The sequence below is a fragment of the Theobroma umbraticum genome, unplaced genomic scaffold (genome assembly GCF_002168275.2).
Source record: "Theobroma umbraticum cultivar Fairchild unplaced genomic scaffold, ASM216827v3 scaffold_147.0, whole genome shotgun sequence".
Classification (NCBI taxonomy): domain Eukaryota; kingdom Viridiplantae; phylum Streptophyta; class Magnoliopsida; order Malvales; family Malvaceae; genus Theobroma; species Theobroma umbraticum.
This window is the reverse complement of record NW_018397259.1, coordinates 8578980-8593251: the sequence shown is the minus strand read 5'-3', so window position 1 is coordinate 8593251 and position 14272 is coordinate 8578980. Positions and strand designations below refer to the sequence as shown.

The 14272-nt window shown below is 32.2% G+C and overlaps 3 protein-coding genes across 3 annotated transcripts; 2 read left to right on the top strand and 1 right to left on the bottom strand.

Moving 5' to 3' along the window:
* Nucleotides 1–1580: 1580 nt before the first annotated feature.
* Nucleotides 1581–3940, top strand: LOC110415266 (V-type proton ATPase subunit F). The gene is made up of 5 exons (XM_021426862.2): nucleotides 1581–1675; nucleotides 1949–2013; nucleotides 2096–2177; nucleotides 3003–3085; nucleotides 3503–3940. Exons 2-5 carry the CDS (start codon nucleotides 1951–1953, stop codon nucleotides 3665–3667), a joined length of 393 nt encoding a protein of 130 aa, XP_021282537.1. The 5' UTR covers nucleotides 1581–1675; nucleotides 1949–1950; the 3' UTR covers nucleotides 3668–3940.
* Nucleotides 3941–7683: 3743 nt separating this feature from the next.
* BZO2H3 (bZIP transcription factor family protein) lies at nucleotides 7684–11359 on the top strand. The gene is made up of 6 exons (XM_021425937.2): nucleotides 7684–8101; nucleotides 9621–9717; nucleotides 9850–10039; nucleotides 10257–10332; nucleotides 10433–10558; nucleotides 10807–11359. Exons 1-6 carry the CDS (start codon nucleotides 7742–7744, stop codon nucleotides 11203–11205), a joined length of 1248 nt encoding a protein of 415 aa, XP_021281612.1. The 5' UTR covers nucleotides 7684–7741; the 3' UTR covers nucleotides 11206–11359.
* A 147-nt stretch (nucleotides 11360–11506) lies between these two features.
* Nucleotides 11507–14144, bottom strand: MEF20 (mitochondrial editing factor 20). The gene has a single exon (XM_021425936.2). The coding sequence runs from the start codon at nucleotides 13728–13730 to the stop codon at nucleotides 12291–12293; it is 1440 nt and encodes a 479-aa protein (XP_021281611.1). The 5' UTR covers nucleotides 13731–14144; the 3' UTR covers nucleotides 11507–12290.
* Between the last annotated feature and the right edge of the window lie 128 nt (nucleotides 14145–14272).

Below are 14272 nucleotides of genomic sequence, written 5' to 3'. Positions count from 1 at the left end.
CCCTCTCATAGTGAAAATGCAATTACTTGAATGGAAGTGATGATAGGTGCCAAAACCAAAAATTAGGTCTAAATAATCCTTTTTTTTTCTCTCTCTAATGCAATAACCCTTTTATGAATAATTGTTGTTCAACACATTTTCCATATGCGGAGTGATGCTTCTCCATCTATGTTCTTTTTCTTTAATTTTTTTTTTAACATAAATACTTCATCCACTTTCACATGATTCATAATCAAAACGTGGGCTATAGCTTCACCTTTTTATGGTTTGCAAATCACTATTTTTGGCATAAAATTTCAAACACAATGATTGAGACAGATGACATTAGCCTAATAAAAGTCAATATAATATTTAAAAAAATTTTAAATAAATTTTTATTATTTTATTACGTTTAATAAAATTTTTATATTTTTATTTTGAATCAAATAGGTCATTATATTTAACGAGTTTTTCTTTTATAATTAGAGGAAGAAGAATTCGAATCTTACTTTTTAAATAAAAAGATTACATACCTATACTCCCACATTTTTATGCTGTCTGAATTTAATCATTCTCACCCAACAAGAGAATATTATATTAAAAATATATTCCGTGTAAGGAAATATCACCACTTTTTATTTAGATTTATGACATGCAATTGTAATTTTTAACACAATAATTTATTTTCATTTTTCTCACTTGTCACCAATTTCACCTCCATTGAAAAATATTTTATCCATAATAATCAAACATACGATGCGTAAAAGTAATCCAACTTATCATAAAACACAAGTACATGTCAATATTTGAATAGAATCAAGATTTATGATATGGAATAACTATCTTGTAGTACAACTATATGAAGGGGAAATTTTTTTTGATGAATGAACTAATAGAAATTTTTGGTTGAAAAAATAGAAAATTAGATATTGATACAAAAATCTTGAAAAATAAAGATATAACATTTTAAAAAGTCTCTGAACAATTCAAAAAATTTTAAATTAATTTATATTATTTATTACCTTCAATTAATTTTTTATATTTTTATTTCAAGTTAAAGTGATTTTTATAACTAATAATTAATTTAACTATTATTTTTATTCCAACATAATATTGATGTGGATGGTAAAAATGTTATTTGATTACATAATTATATTATATTAACATATCATGTCACTATTTATTATTATATTTAACATGTCACGTTATGTCAACACCAAGTAACATAAAAAACGACAAATATCATTTTTATTAACGGTAATTAGTTAGTCAATCGTTAATTATAAATATTTAGTTGATCCAAAATAATATATAAAGACCTGTTGAGACGTAATAGAAGAACAAATATTATTAATTTTTTTTTGAATAATTTAAATCTTTTTTAAATATTATACCAAAAAATAAATTTATGCAACAAAAATGGATTAAAGACCACTGAATTTAAAAGACATTTGGGCTTTGTTCCTATGGACCCCTAATTAGAAAGGCCCTAGAATGTTACCTAGAGCCCAAGAAAGTTTAGGCTTCGACCATTTATTTTTAGGCCCAATGGCTTTCGGGTTTGGTTTTAGACTAAAAATCCAAGAAGAACTTGGCTCTGTTCAAATATAATCATTGAAAAGTAAAACAAAAAAAAAAAGAAAAATAATATAAGTTTCTCTCCGTCTTTCTCGTCGATCCGAAGCTCTGAGAAAAGGTTTGATCTTTATTTTTTATTTTTTTAGTTTTTTAATAATCGTTTTATATTTATCAGATTTATTTAGATAAATTTTAGTAGTAATTAAATCTGTTTGGATAGTCGGAAAATCGAGCAGTAGGAAAAGATAAAACATAAAAAGGACATAAAAAAAATTTCTTTGGCCTTAGGATTAATCTCAGCCAAATTTTACTTTTTTTTTTCCTGTAATTTTTTGGAAATCTTTGCTTCAAAGATTGGTTTTTTAACTCTTAAATTATATATTTTTTAAAGAAATGGCGGGAAGAGCTCAGATTCCGACATGCAATTCAGCACTAATTGCAATGATTGCTGATGAGGTACATGGAAATTAATTTTTTTTTTTTAATTTTTTAGCATAATTTTGATGATTGGAGTTTATTTTATTTTGATGTGATGCAGGATACAGTGACTGGATTTTTGATGGCTGGAGTTGGAAATGTGGATTTAAGAAGAAAAACCAACTACCTAATTGTGGATTCGAGTATGATTTTCGGTTTATTTCTTTACAGCTTTTGTTGAATTTTCAAGTATTTTTATGATTCCTTGCAATGCTTATGATTACTCTGTAATTAGAGCACTCCAGCATTTGGCTTGATTCACTAGTAAGTGCATATATCTCTGCTCAAAAGATTGGATTCGAATCTCCCCTTCCCCAAATCGAATAATAATTACTCTACTAGCTGATCAGAGCTAGGTAGGACTTAATTGTTGCTGGACGGGAATTGTAGGTAGTTCAGTTCAGTGGCTGTTGAGCCTCTGTTTCCATCACTGTTGAACATTTGTATTTAGATCATTAATCATAAGACAGGAGATACGCTCATAGATAGTATTTTTAATCAAATTGAATTGATTGCACTGCGGTTGTGTTGTTTGCTTCAAAGTTTCCATTGTGTTAGGCGTAATTCACTTATGCTACTCTTTTCTCAACTTGCAAGGGATGGTTCTGAGCTTTATATGTGTTTTTATATAATAAAACAACCATAGCCTTAAGGTTGCTCTTGAGATGCAGATAAGTGCCAAATATTAGTTGTGGCCTCAATTTTTACTGTTTTGGCTTATTAGTTTTTCAGATTTTGAGAAATTTGTAGCAGCTGTTTAGGGGTGTTTTGAAAAGTGTGGTTTCAAAAGTAAGAATTTTAGATGGTGGATGCTACCATGGTACTTTGTAAGGGAATGAAACTATTGTTCGTCCTACTGTTTTTCAGTATAACTAGCTCATTTCATATTTATGTTCTAAACTTTCACTATATATCTTCTGTCTGCCTTGTTTTTGTTTGCTAATGTTAGTTTTCATGTTTTTGCTCAGAAACAACTGTGAAGGCAGTTGAAGATGCATTCAAAGAGTTCACCACAAAGGATGACGTTGCTATTATTTTGATCAGTCAATATGTAAGTTATTCCTCATGAATATGTTGTCTAATAATATGAAAGTGGGTTATGCTCACTTCTGTTGACCATGATGAGGAAATGATTCACAAACCATTTGCTACTATCACTTAATGACTGGTTATGGAAGTAATCACAGCGTAAAATCCCTGTTGCATGATCACATTATCTTAATTCCCTTACCATGTTTCTTAGAATCATTAACAGGTATAGCCAGCCACTCTGATAAGTCAGGCAATTTGAGTTGCCTGGTTAGCCATGGTGAAATGAAAATTGGGAAGGGAACTTTGACAGTAGCTTGTTAAGCCGAGAATTGTCTTATGTACTAGCAGTATATCATACTAGCATGTATTGCGATCTTTGGGTTTACTCCAAAGCTCTTATCATTTCTGAGAACTAACTTTTCTTCCAATCTATCAGGTCGCAAACATGATACGGTTTTTAGTTGATAGCTATAATAAGCCGGTTCCAGCAATTCTCGAAATTCCTTCAAAGGATCATCCTTACGATCCTTCTCATGATTCTGTTCTTTCACGTGTGAAGTATCTCTTCTCGGCCGAATCCGTTGCATCTGGAAGGCGTTAACCATGTCCTACTGGTCTGCTTATCAAATTCCAATTATGGTATAGGACCATAGTTGATGTAGCTGCAAAAGTCTGTGCAAAATCATACACCATCATAAACTATATCATCAATGTACTTCCCTGTGATTGATTATTCAGCCTTTTGCGGATCGAATAACCTCTTCATTTCTTGTGTATGTTGTATTTATTGAGTACCAGAATCTGAGATCAAGGTTACAAGAACAGCTTGAATGAATTTGCCTGTAGAAGGCAAAGAAGCTGATTATTTTCATCATATTCCCTTTGAAGACCCCTCTTGGTCCTAGTTGTGGGCTTCTGGCCCATGTTGTGTTTGGTTTGTTAATTCCATGGGCTCTATAAGGCTTGAACAAACAGTAAACATGAAGGACTTCCTTGCTTTGTACCCTTACCCCTTGAGGTAATATAAGCATAATAAGCTCATATCGAGTTGGACAGAACTCAATCGCGAACAACCGAAATGATTAATTATTGTTTAACCGATAAGCACAAGGCACAATCATGGTTTTCAGCTTAATTATGAAGAACTTTTTTTTTCCTTTTTGGAAAATATTTTTTAATCTTTTTTTTCTTCATAAGGTGATTGGCAAAGAGAATTTTACAAACTAATTAGTTGAATTTTACTAATTTTTGTTATCATGATTGTTTCGTTTCAAGAGTAATACAGTAAAGAAAAATTAAATAACACTCGCGATGATAAGTGAAACTCAACTCTTTTTTTCATGAATGTTTAAACTATTTTTATGGTAAATTATCGATATATGTTTTTGTAATTTGGAAATTAGTGTGTGATAAATAGTAATATGGTTTTGTTGGTAATAATAAATTAGTTTAGAGAAATTATTGAATTAAAAAATTAATCGTAATTATAATAAGGACCAACCGAGACTTTAAACAAAACCGTCCCTTGCAAAAGGAAAAAGGCTTCACCCTTTCAAACTTGGTATGGAAACCTTCCAATTAAAGCTTTACTCACAACTTTTCATTCCCACTTTTATTTGTTTCTTCTCTTGTTTTGTCATTAATGGAAAACACCCACTCCCACAAAAATGCCTTTATAGGAGGCCCCAACATGTTTGTTTAGTACCCCAAATAACTGTGCTTAAAAAGGGTATTAATCATGACTAAGGTATATAAACAAACACAACTTAGCTATTGCCTTTAAAAAGAAGGAAAGAAAAAGAAAGTAAACTCTACCTAATTCCTTACGATTTTAGCTTTTCTTACATAATATTTTGTGATTTTTTTTCTCGATTAATGTTACGTGAATATCTTTTTTTTTTTGAATTAACATCTTATGCATAACTTGTATTTTGATCGAAAATTGAATTGTTAATTTTTTTAATAAAATTATGAAAATATTCTCAATTTGAAATTAATCTATTTGTTCATATTTAGGAGTATGTTTTCTTTTTTTTTGTAATTCTATTAAGCAAACTTAATAATTTATTCCTTATGAAAACTAAAAGTTAAGGTGTTAATTGGAAAAAAAAATATTTGTAAGGTGCACTGTAAGAAGTGTAGGTAGAGTTTACCTAAAAAAATAAAACATTTTTTATTTTGTTATTTATAAATAAAAGGATGATTTTTAATTAAAAGCAAAAAGGTGAATTTAGACCGACCTTGGGGCTGTCAGGCTTTACGTGGATAACATGGGCCCCACCGAATTGTGGGGCCCAATGAAACAGTTATCCAGAAAAGAGCCGCCGCATCTCAAGGAGGGGGACTTTGAACCAGTCGTCCCTACCCATCCAATGGAAATTCTATGCTTTCTTCCAAAGATTTTTTCATGTGCTTCGAATGACCATGTATTTTTCTATAATAAAAAAAAAAAAAACCCCATTTTTCTTTTTAAAATAAATATATACAAATATTGATTTAATCGATCAATTCATTTGTCTTGATATCGAATGACTCCGATTCGGTATTGTTCGGAATATACAAGAAGTAAGTAAAGAAACGATGTATTTCTGATTATTTGTTTTCGAATTTTTCTAATAATAAAAAAGAAAAAATTCATATATTTTTTATTATTCAATTGAACAAAAATAGTTGAACCAATTTCATTATCCAAAAACCAAAAAAAAAAAAAAGAAAAGGGAATTCAACCAAATGTCTCTGTTGTTTGGTGGCTACTTGCTAAGCTTGAAAGATATTTTTCAAAGAGCGTATCAATTTTGGTGGATAATAATAAGAACACCTTAGACTACAAAAACTTTTATTTCCAAATTTAGGGTTTATTTCATTCCCATTGATTTATTTTCCCAAATTTCAATTGCCAATCATGCAAAAAAAAGATTTTCTATCTTTCTCCAACAACTAGTAATTACAATAACCCAATAACTACTTTCTATTTATTTTTTTTGCTTTCAATAATTCATAAAATTTACGAATGAGTCGCTCCATTTTACGTACTAAAACTATTATATCATATCGTCTTATTTTTTTTTATTTTTTTTCACTTTTAGTATTGTAAAAATTAAAAATTCATTTTTTTAATTATCAACAAATACTTATTTTATAGGTAAAAACATATATATTTATTTTACAAATTGATCTTAATTATACATACCAATCTTTGATCCTCAATCATACATTCTTTACATTCATTTTATTGAATATGTTAACTTATGTATAACGCATATAAATCTACTTATACAAATTTTTAATAAATGAAATAATAATAAAAAAAAATTATCCGACTCATGGTTGTACCAAAAAATAAAGATGAGTAAAACTAAATTAAATCAATTACCCATTCAAATCAAATACGATTTTGATAAACGGTTCGATCTAATCGATTTATAAAATCAATTGGTTCAAAATATTTGGTTCAATTAGTTTTTGGATCGGTTTTCAATTTTAAAATTTTTAGATCAATCCTCCCAAAAAACTAAACTAATTATATATATTTATATATGTTAATATCTATAAAATATTTTTAACATATATTAAGAAGAATTGATACTAAATTTAATTAATACTATATTTTAAATATATTAATTTACTATATAAACGTATATAAATCATAGTCATAAAAATTTAATTTTAATTATATATATTTATAAGTAGTATATTTTAAATGATAAAACTTATATGTTAATATTATAATATATGATAATAAATATTCTACATATTAATATATTATAATTACTATAACTTAATAATGTTTCGTAATATAAAATATATATATAATTATATATATTATATATATTTAATTTATACATAAGTATTACTATAATTTATAATAAACTTTATTTATATGAAGATACTTAATAACTTTATTAATTATTACTTTAAATTTTTTAACATATTATTTATAATTAATTATTATTTATACAAACTTTAAGATGAAAACATTCTAACATATTAGTTATGTTATTAATTATATATATAATAAAGTAATATATTATATATATATGCATATATTTAATTTATAAATAAGTATTCTTGTAACTTATAATAGACTTTATTTATATGATTACATTTAATAATTTTATTAGTTATTATTTAATTTTTATAATATATTTTTTATAATTAATTATTATCTGTAATAAAATTTAAAATATTATAACATATAAATTTTATCATTAATTTCATATATATAATAAAGTAATATAATATATAATTTATGCATAATATATATTTTATAATTATAAATGAAATTTATAAATTTTAATATTATAATTTATAAAAAAATAAACTTTTGATCTATTAATTCAAAATTAAATAGATCAAATTAATTTTATATTTAATCAATTTAAACTTTTCTTTATATTTAATTAATTTTAAATTTATTTAATTTTTTAAATATAACCAATCAAATCAACTAATTCACCCATATACTCATCCTATCACGAAAATCCTAGAGACAAGAGCACCGAAATTTACTCTCCTTATCCATTTGGAAAATGGGAGTGGCCCCACATTACAATATTCCAAATCAAAAAAATAATAAAAAATTGAGAAAAATTCTAAATCCCAATCCCTTTGACACGCATCTGAATCAGCAGATAATAAAACCAAACCACCCTAAACGACCCAACCAAGCACAAGAATGGATAGAGTCTTCTCTGTCGAAGAAATCTCCGACCACTTCTGGTCCTCATCCTCCGCCGTCTCCACCGCTGATGACGATAAGAAACCCGGCTCTCAAATGAACCGTAGTGCTTCCGAGTGGGCTTTTCAGCAGTTTCTTAGTGAAGAAGCTGACAGGAAAGGTGAAGATGAAGAAGGAGAAGAGGAGGAGGAGGCTAAGGAAGAGCTGAAGGAGAAGAAGGAGAATGGGGTAATGACTTCGTTTAATGGGTGTTTAGAGAACAAAGATAAAAATAATATTCCAGTGGATTCAGAGGAATACCAGGCTTTTCTTAAAACCAAGCTTAACTTGGCTTGTGCTGCTGTTGCCATGTCAAGGGTAATTCTTTTCTTTTCTTTTTTGTTTTTTTTTTTGTGTTTGGTTGATGAGGAAAGGTGGGTGGCAATAAAGTAGGAAAACTTTTGATCTCTATTGTTTTTTTTTCTTTATAAAAAAATGAAATTTTTTCTGGTTTACGTTTGGTTATTAAGAAAAGTTAAAGGGAAAAGAAAAGGGAAGTGAGGGAAGTATGGATTTTTGACTTGTTTGAAGTGACATTTTGGTTTCTGCTTTCTGGGTAATGGAAAAGGTAGCTTCTTTTACCTAGATAGGTTCTAAATACTAGAACTTCGTTTTTCTGGGCCAGTGTTGGTTTGTTCTAATTTTCTGGGAAAATCAAGGTTTTCTGGTAGGGTGTTGTTTTGCTTTCTGGATAATGGAAAGGTTACCATGGATTTTCTATTTTGGCCACAGGAAAGGTTCCGACGTGATTTACTCATTAGTTTAGTTAAGTTGATGATTTGTCTCGTTGACCTCTTGGTACCACTAAATCATGAAAAGCTAATTTTTAGGATTGTATCAGTAGTTTATTTTCTTAATTTCTGATTGGTGGTGGGTATTTATTCTCCCTTAGCTTTGGAATTTGTGAATAAATTTGGTTGAGATGATTTTTAAATGATTTTTGGGTATTCTATCGTATAAGAAAAGTGTCTTTTTCCTTGGAAGAGTTAAAATCCTGATAGGACAAAGAAAGAGCTGGAGATCAGTTGGGCATGGGCTGTACATAGCAATTTTTTTGATGATTTAACCAAAAACCAAAAGCGAGAAACCGAAATGCCTAGAAATGATTGTGCTTGAGTTGACCAATGACCATGCCTCAAAAAATCGGAAAACAATTGAGTAAAAGTCGATTAATACTAAGTTGCACTGTCTGAAGCTTGTTGACCAGAAAGTAAGGAATAGAAAGGGCTATTTTTAGCATGAAAGATCTTCTACGGGCTTTGTGATGGCAATTTGTTTCAGAAAGGACAACTTAGCAAATAGAAAATCCTAGATCTTATTACTGGCTTCTACACTTTCGCTATTCTCATTGGATGATTGGCTTTTATGAACATCTGAATAAAACATATGCGCTGAATCATATATGGAAAACTAAAAGCAAACACTGGTCAGCAGCAGACTTTTAGATAACTCTTTCATCCCTCATGATACCAGCTCGACTGTGTAAGTATGAAATTGTACTAGGTTGTAAACCAATTCATGAACTTCTTTTTGTATCTTTCAAGTTTTTCTTTGTTGCATCACAAGCAGATATATGCATGACATGATTCTTTGTTTCATATTGTCCAGAAAACGTTTTGGTTTCAGATGTCATTTATTTCCCCAACTGAAAGTCAATTAAGCTCACAATATTTTGTTTTTAATCTTTTATGCCTCTGTTCTTAGTGTAAAATGTAGGATCTATCTTCATATTGCTTTGTCTCAATTAAAAGGTTATGTGAAGCCCTTTCCCTCTTATGCTCTTAATTTTTGTAAACTGTGGACTCATTATGTTATTTAATTTATGCATGTCAAACAGGCATCTTTTGTAAAATCCCAAGACTCTGCTGCTAGAGCCGACAGTGGATCACAAGCATCCAATACTCCACAATTGGGATCCAAAGCTACTTCTAAAGGTTTAAAATCATCTCTGAAGTTTCTTATTGTGCAGCTGTTCTTTCTGCTTCCCTTAACAGTGTTCATGGTGGTAGTGTGCATTTGAGTATAATGAGTAATACAATTTTAAGTTTGTTTTACTGGACATATAGGAGCTGACAATAAGGATGGTAATGCACCGGTTGAAATTCCTTCTTTGCCAAATGGACAGAAGAAATCTGTAGCTCAGGTGAGGCCAAGCACGAGTGGATCATCAAGAGAACTGTCAGAGGAGGATGAAGCTGAAGGGGAAAATGAAACAATGGAGAACATGGATCCTGCTGATGTAAAACGTGTAAGGAGGTAACCATTGCTTCTTTTGCATTGCTGATATACTGGGTCATGCATGTTTTAAATTGGTATGATGAATACTGTGGTAGCTTCAAATCAAATATTCAAAATATTTCCATTTAACTTCTTGAAAATGTTTGTCCTCATCATTAATGAGGCATATTCATGCTTCAGATACTTACTTTGTTAAGTTCTATTCCCACCAATTGTTCCATATGGTGGTTTTCAGGATGCTTTCCAATAGAGAGTCAGCTAGGCGCTCGAGAAGAAGAAAGCAGGCCCATTTGACAGAACTTGAGACACAGGTGTGGTGCTTTTCCCCTGGCATTGGTATTTGTGTGCCCTTCTCCCATTCTTACCATTCCCCCTTCAGTTATAGATGTCCTAATCCATTATTTAATGTAGGTTGGCGAACTAAGAGTTGAAAATGCAAGCTTAATGAAGCGTCTCGCTGACATTAGCCAAAAGTACAATGAAGCAGCTGTGGACAACAGAGTTTTAAAAGCTGATGTTGAAACATTGAGAGCGAAGGTAAGTGACCCATTGATATATTTGGTCTTAAAGTTGAGTGTGTTGGTGGATGGGAACTTTATGCCTGCTTAGACCTTGCGAGGCTCACGACCGGTCAAAATTTTGGCTTAAAGGCTGAGAGTTATCATCGGTTGATACAATGAGCCTGCAGTTTCATATTTCAACCAAAATTTTTGTAGATCTCTGTATACCGGATGTAGCTGAAACCTATACTTAATACTATGCCCATTGGTGAATTGTTTTTCCAGGTAAAAATGGCTGAGGAGACAGTCAAAAGAATCACTGGTTTGAACCCACTGTTCCATGGCTCGTCTGAGATATCAACAATGGCCATGTCATCATTTGGTGGAAGTCCCTCTGATACATCAACGGATGCTGCTGTTCCTGTGCAAGACGGCGCAAAGCATCCTTTGTATCAGGCTTCTGCAAACAATCCTATATCCACTCATGACCTGAAAGTCAGCAATGCATTGGCAGACATTTCTTCAGTTGAAAACATACAACCAAATTCTGCAGGATCAACAGTAATGGGAAGCAAAATTGGCCGGACAGCGTCTCTGCAGCGAGTGGCTAGCTTGGAGCATCTGCAAAAGCGGATCCGTGGGGGCGGAAGCCCCTGTGGGCCTCAGTCCAATGGGGAGCAGTAGTATCAGACAACACAAGCATAGTGTAAGAGAGTTTTTACTGAAGAGTGTCTTGGAATGACAAACCTGCACTATATTTCTGGTTTAACTTGTGGCAAACAATGTTATTCTTTATGTTAATCATGCAGTAGTGCAACTGCTAGATTTAACCCTTCAATTAATCATGTGATAACTGTTAAAGAATGGCTAATCAATACAGTGGTCGATTTTACCATTGCCATTTCCATATCTGCATCTCTCGAGGGATACCAGAAAAACCTGTATGGTAAAATTGGGTTGGCTGTCCTGTCAGGTATGAAACCCGAGCCCAGCTAGGGAAAACAAGTTGTCTACAACAAACAAGATTACGGCCATTGGTCTGCTACGGGGAGCCAGGTGGCCCTTTCAAGGATTGTTAATATAAATCAGTTTATGCGAATATGACTTAAATAATTTCATATCCAATACAACTTTTCCAGGAAAGCAAGGCTGAAGAAGGGATAAGAAGATTCTGTTCTACCAAAGGATTGAAAGAATTAGGTGCGAACATGACATGTTGAACAGGATCAATGGGAGAATCCATTACTCGAGGCCACTAGCCAAGGCCTCCCTCCCTCTTTTAATACCAATTGCCAATGATCCTTTTATTTGTTACAAGGGAGAGACACAACAAGAAAGAAAAAGATCATGCTAATTTTTTAATATTACCTTTCGACTAACTTTCTGCGAAAGCTTAGGCAATCTATTCAGCCTAATTCACACACCATTCTGCTGATGCAGGAGAGAACATTTCCATCTTCCTTACCTGTTCTAAATTCTATCATCTATTAACATATTGCATTCTGTTCCCCTTCGGTGGCTCCCTTTTTTTTTTTTTTTTTTGGCCCAGTCTTTCACTGGCTCTTTATGTGCATGAAAAATCAGCTTGAGAATCCATTTTGAAAATGTGTGAACATTGAATTCTTTCTCCAGTTAGTCTCTCCAGTATTTCTTCTTCTTTGTTTCTTTCATTGCCTCATTTTCCTCTCTCAATTTGCTAATTGCACTCAGAGAAAAACCATGTTGCAACTTCCCTTTCCATATCCAATAATTGAGTCCTACTCCCACACCTACAACCTGTCAAGGTGATTGCTGATGGTTTGTATGGAACTACCACCAGGTTCCGTTTCTACCCTCTTGAGCTTCATTTTCTTTCTTACCATCTCCACTTGCTGCCACCTTTTGGCCGAAGCATAAACATTTGATAAAGCTACATAGTCCCCACTGGTAGCAGCCATATCTACATAAGAATTTGGAGGCTTTAGTCGGAGCAGAATCTTCCCCACTTTCTCAGCCATTACAACATCTCCATGAACATTGCACGCACTTAATAAACTCCTCCACAATATGGCATCAGGTTTCATTGGCATCTCTATGATAAAATCATACGCTTCATTTAGATGTCCTGCCCTGCCTAAAAGATCAACAATGCAGCCATAATGTTGTATCTGAGGCTTGACATCAAACCTGCCTCCCATACTGTGAAATAAATGAAGTCCCTCTTGAACAAGCCCTGCATGACAACAAGCTGAAAACAAGCTAGTGAAAGTCACGGGATTTGGCTCAACACCAGAACCCTTCATTGCATCCAAAAGCTCCAAAGCTTCTTCCCCTCTCCCATGAACAGCTAACCCAGCTCCCATGGCAGTCCAAGTCAAAACATTTTTCACTCTCATTAGCCTAAAAACACATAAAGCACTATTAATGCACCCACATTTTGCATACATGTCAACAAGACCAGTTCCAATAAAAACGTCATTTTCAGGCCTAAAAAATGCCTTCTCTATAAAACCATGAATACAAGCACCACTATAAAGCTCTCCCAATCGAGAACAAGCTGAAAGAACGCAAACCATGGTAGTATCAGTAGGTTTCACCCCAGACACATCATTTAACATGTCTCTAAACAGCAACAAAGCTTCCCTACAACATTCCTTAGCCCTCTCCTTTTGTGAACAATAGCCTTTGATCATGGCATTCCATGTAACACTACTTCTCTCAGTCATTTCATCAAACACACTTCTTGCTGACAAAATATCCTTATTATTTGCATAGAAATGAATCAATGTAGTCGCTACCAAAAGGTTTGACATAACACCAAATTTCAAAGCTTTTTTATGAATTTGTCTCCCTAACCATAATGTTGATAATGAATGCGATCTAGCACAAGCTCCAAGCACAAAAATAAAAGTAAAATCATCAAAAACTAAATTCCCTTTGGAAACCCAGTTGGCAAAAGTAAAGATTGAGACTTTGGGTTGGCTGCATCTTAACAAAGTGTTGAAAAGGAACAAACTTTGGGTGTCAAAGTGTTTGTATACCAACTGGGCATATTTGGTATTTTGTGGAGAGGGTGAAAAGGAGTAGTTCTCAATTAGTTTGGCCAAAAAGGAGGGTTCTTTGAGGCCATTGATGATTAACTGAGCATGGATTTGTTTTATATGATGTGAGGCTATTGGGTTTTTCAGATTTAAGAGAGGCAGGCAGCTGAATCTTGGGAGCGAGTGCATGTCCCCATAAGAGTTATTTGTTGGGTGTAAGTTCTTTTTGAAGGATTTAGAGGTTTAGAGCATAAAATGTTCAGTCTTTATGCCTTTACTTGGAAGTGGGTACAGCTTCTTGTGCAAAAAAGATAGCGTTGTTCTTTGGTATGGATGTATGACCAAAATAAACTAATTTTTCTCCTCTAACAAGAAGCAATTGTCAAATTTGCACAACATTTCCAAACACTTTAAAAAGGTTGCTTTTTCCTCTTTACATTTTCTTTGGCTAATACTATCAAAAGATTTATGTGTAAAATGCCAAGTTAAAAGTCAAATCTTCTTTGGTCAAAGATCTCAGGGACTCCATAGGATCCCTAATCATACACACCCTCCCAAGGTTACAGACCCCATTAATAACATTTTCTAAGTACCCTTACAAAGAAGTTTCTTTCTAAATTGAAAATATGAAAAATGTGAATATTTATTTTACGAAGAAAAGTGAATTTACTACTTAGCCACCACCTACCACCTGTATACGCTAAATATCTGTCTGTGTGTGTATTTAAGCG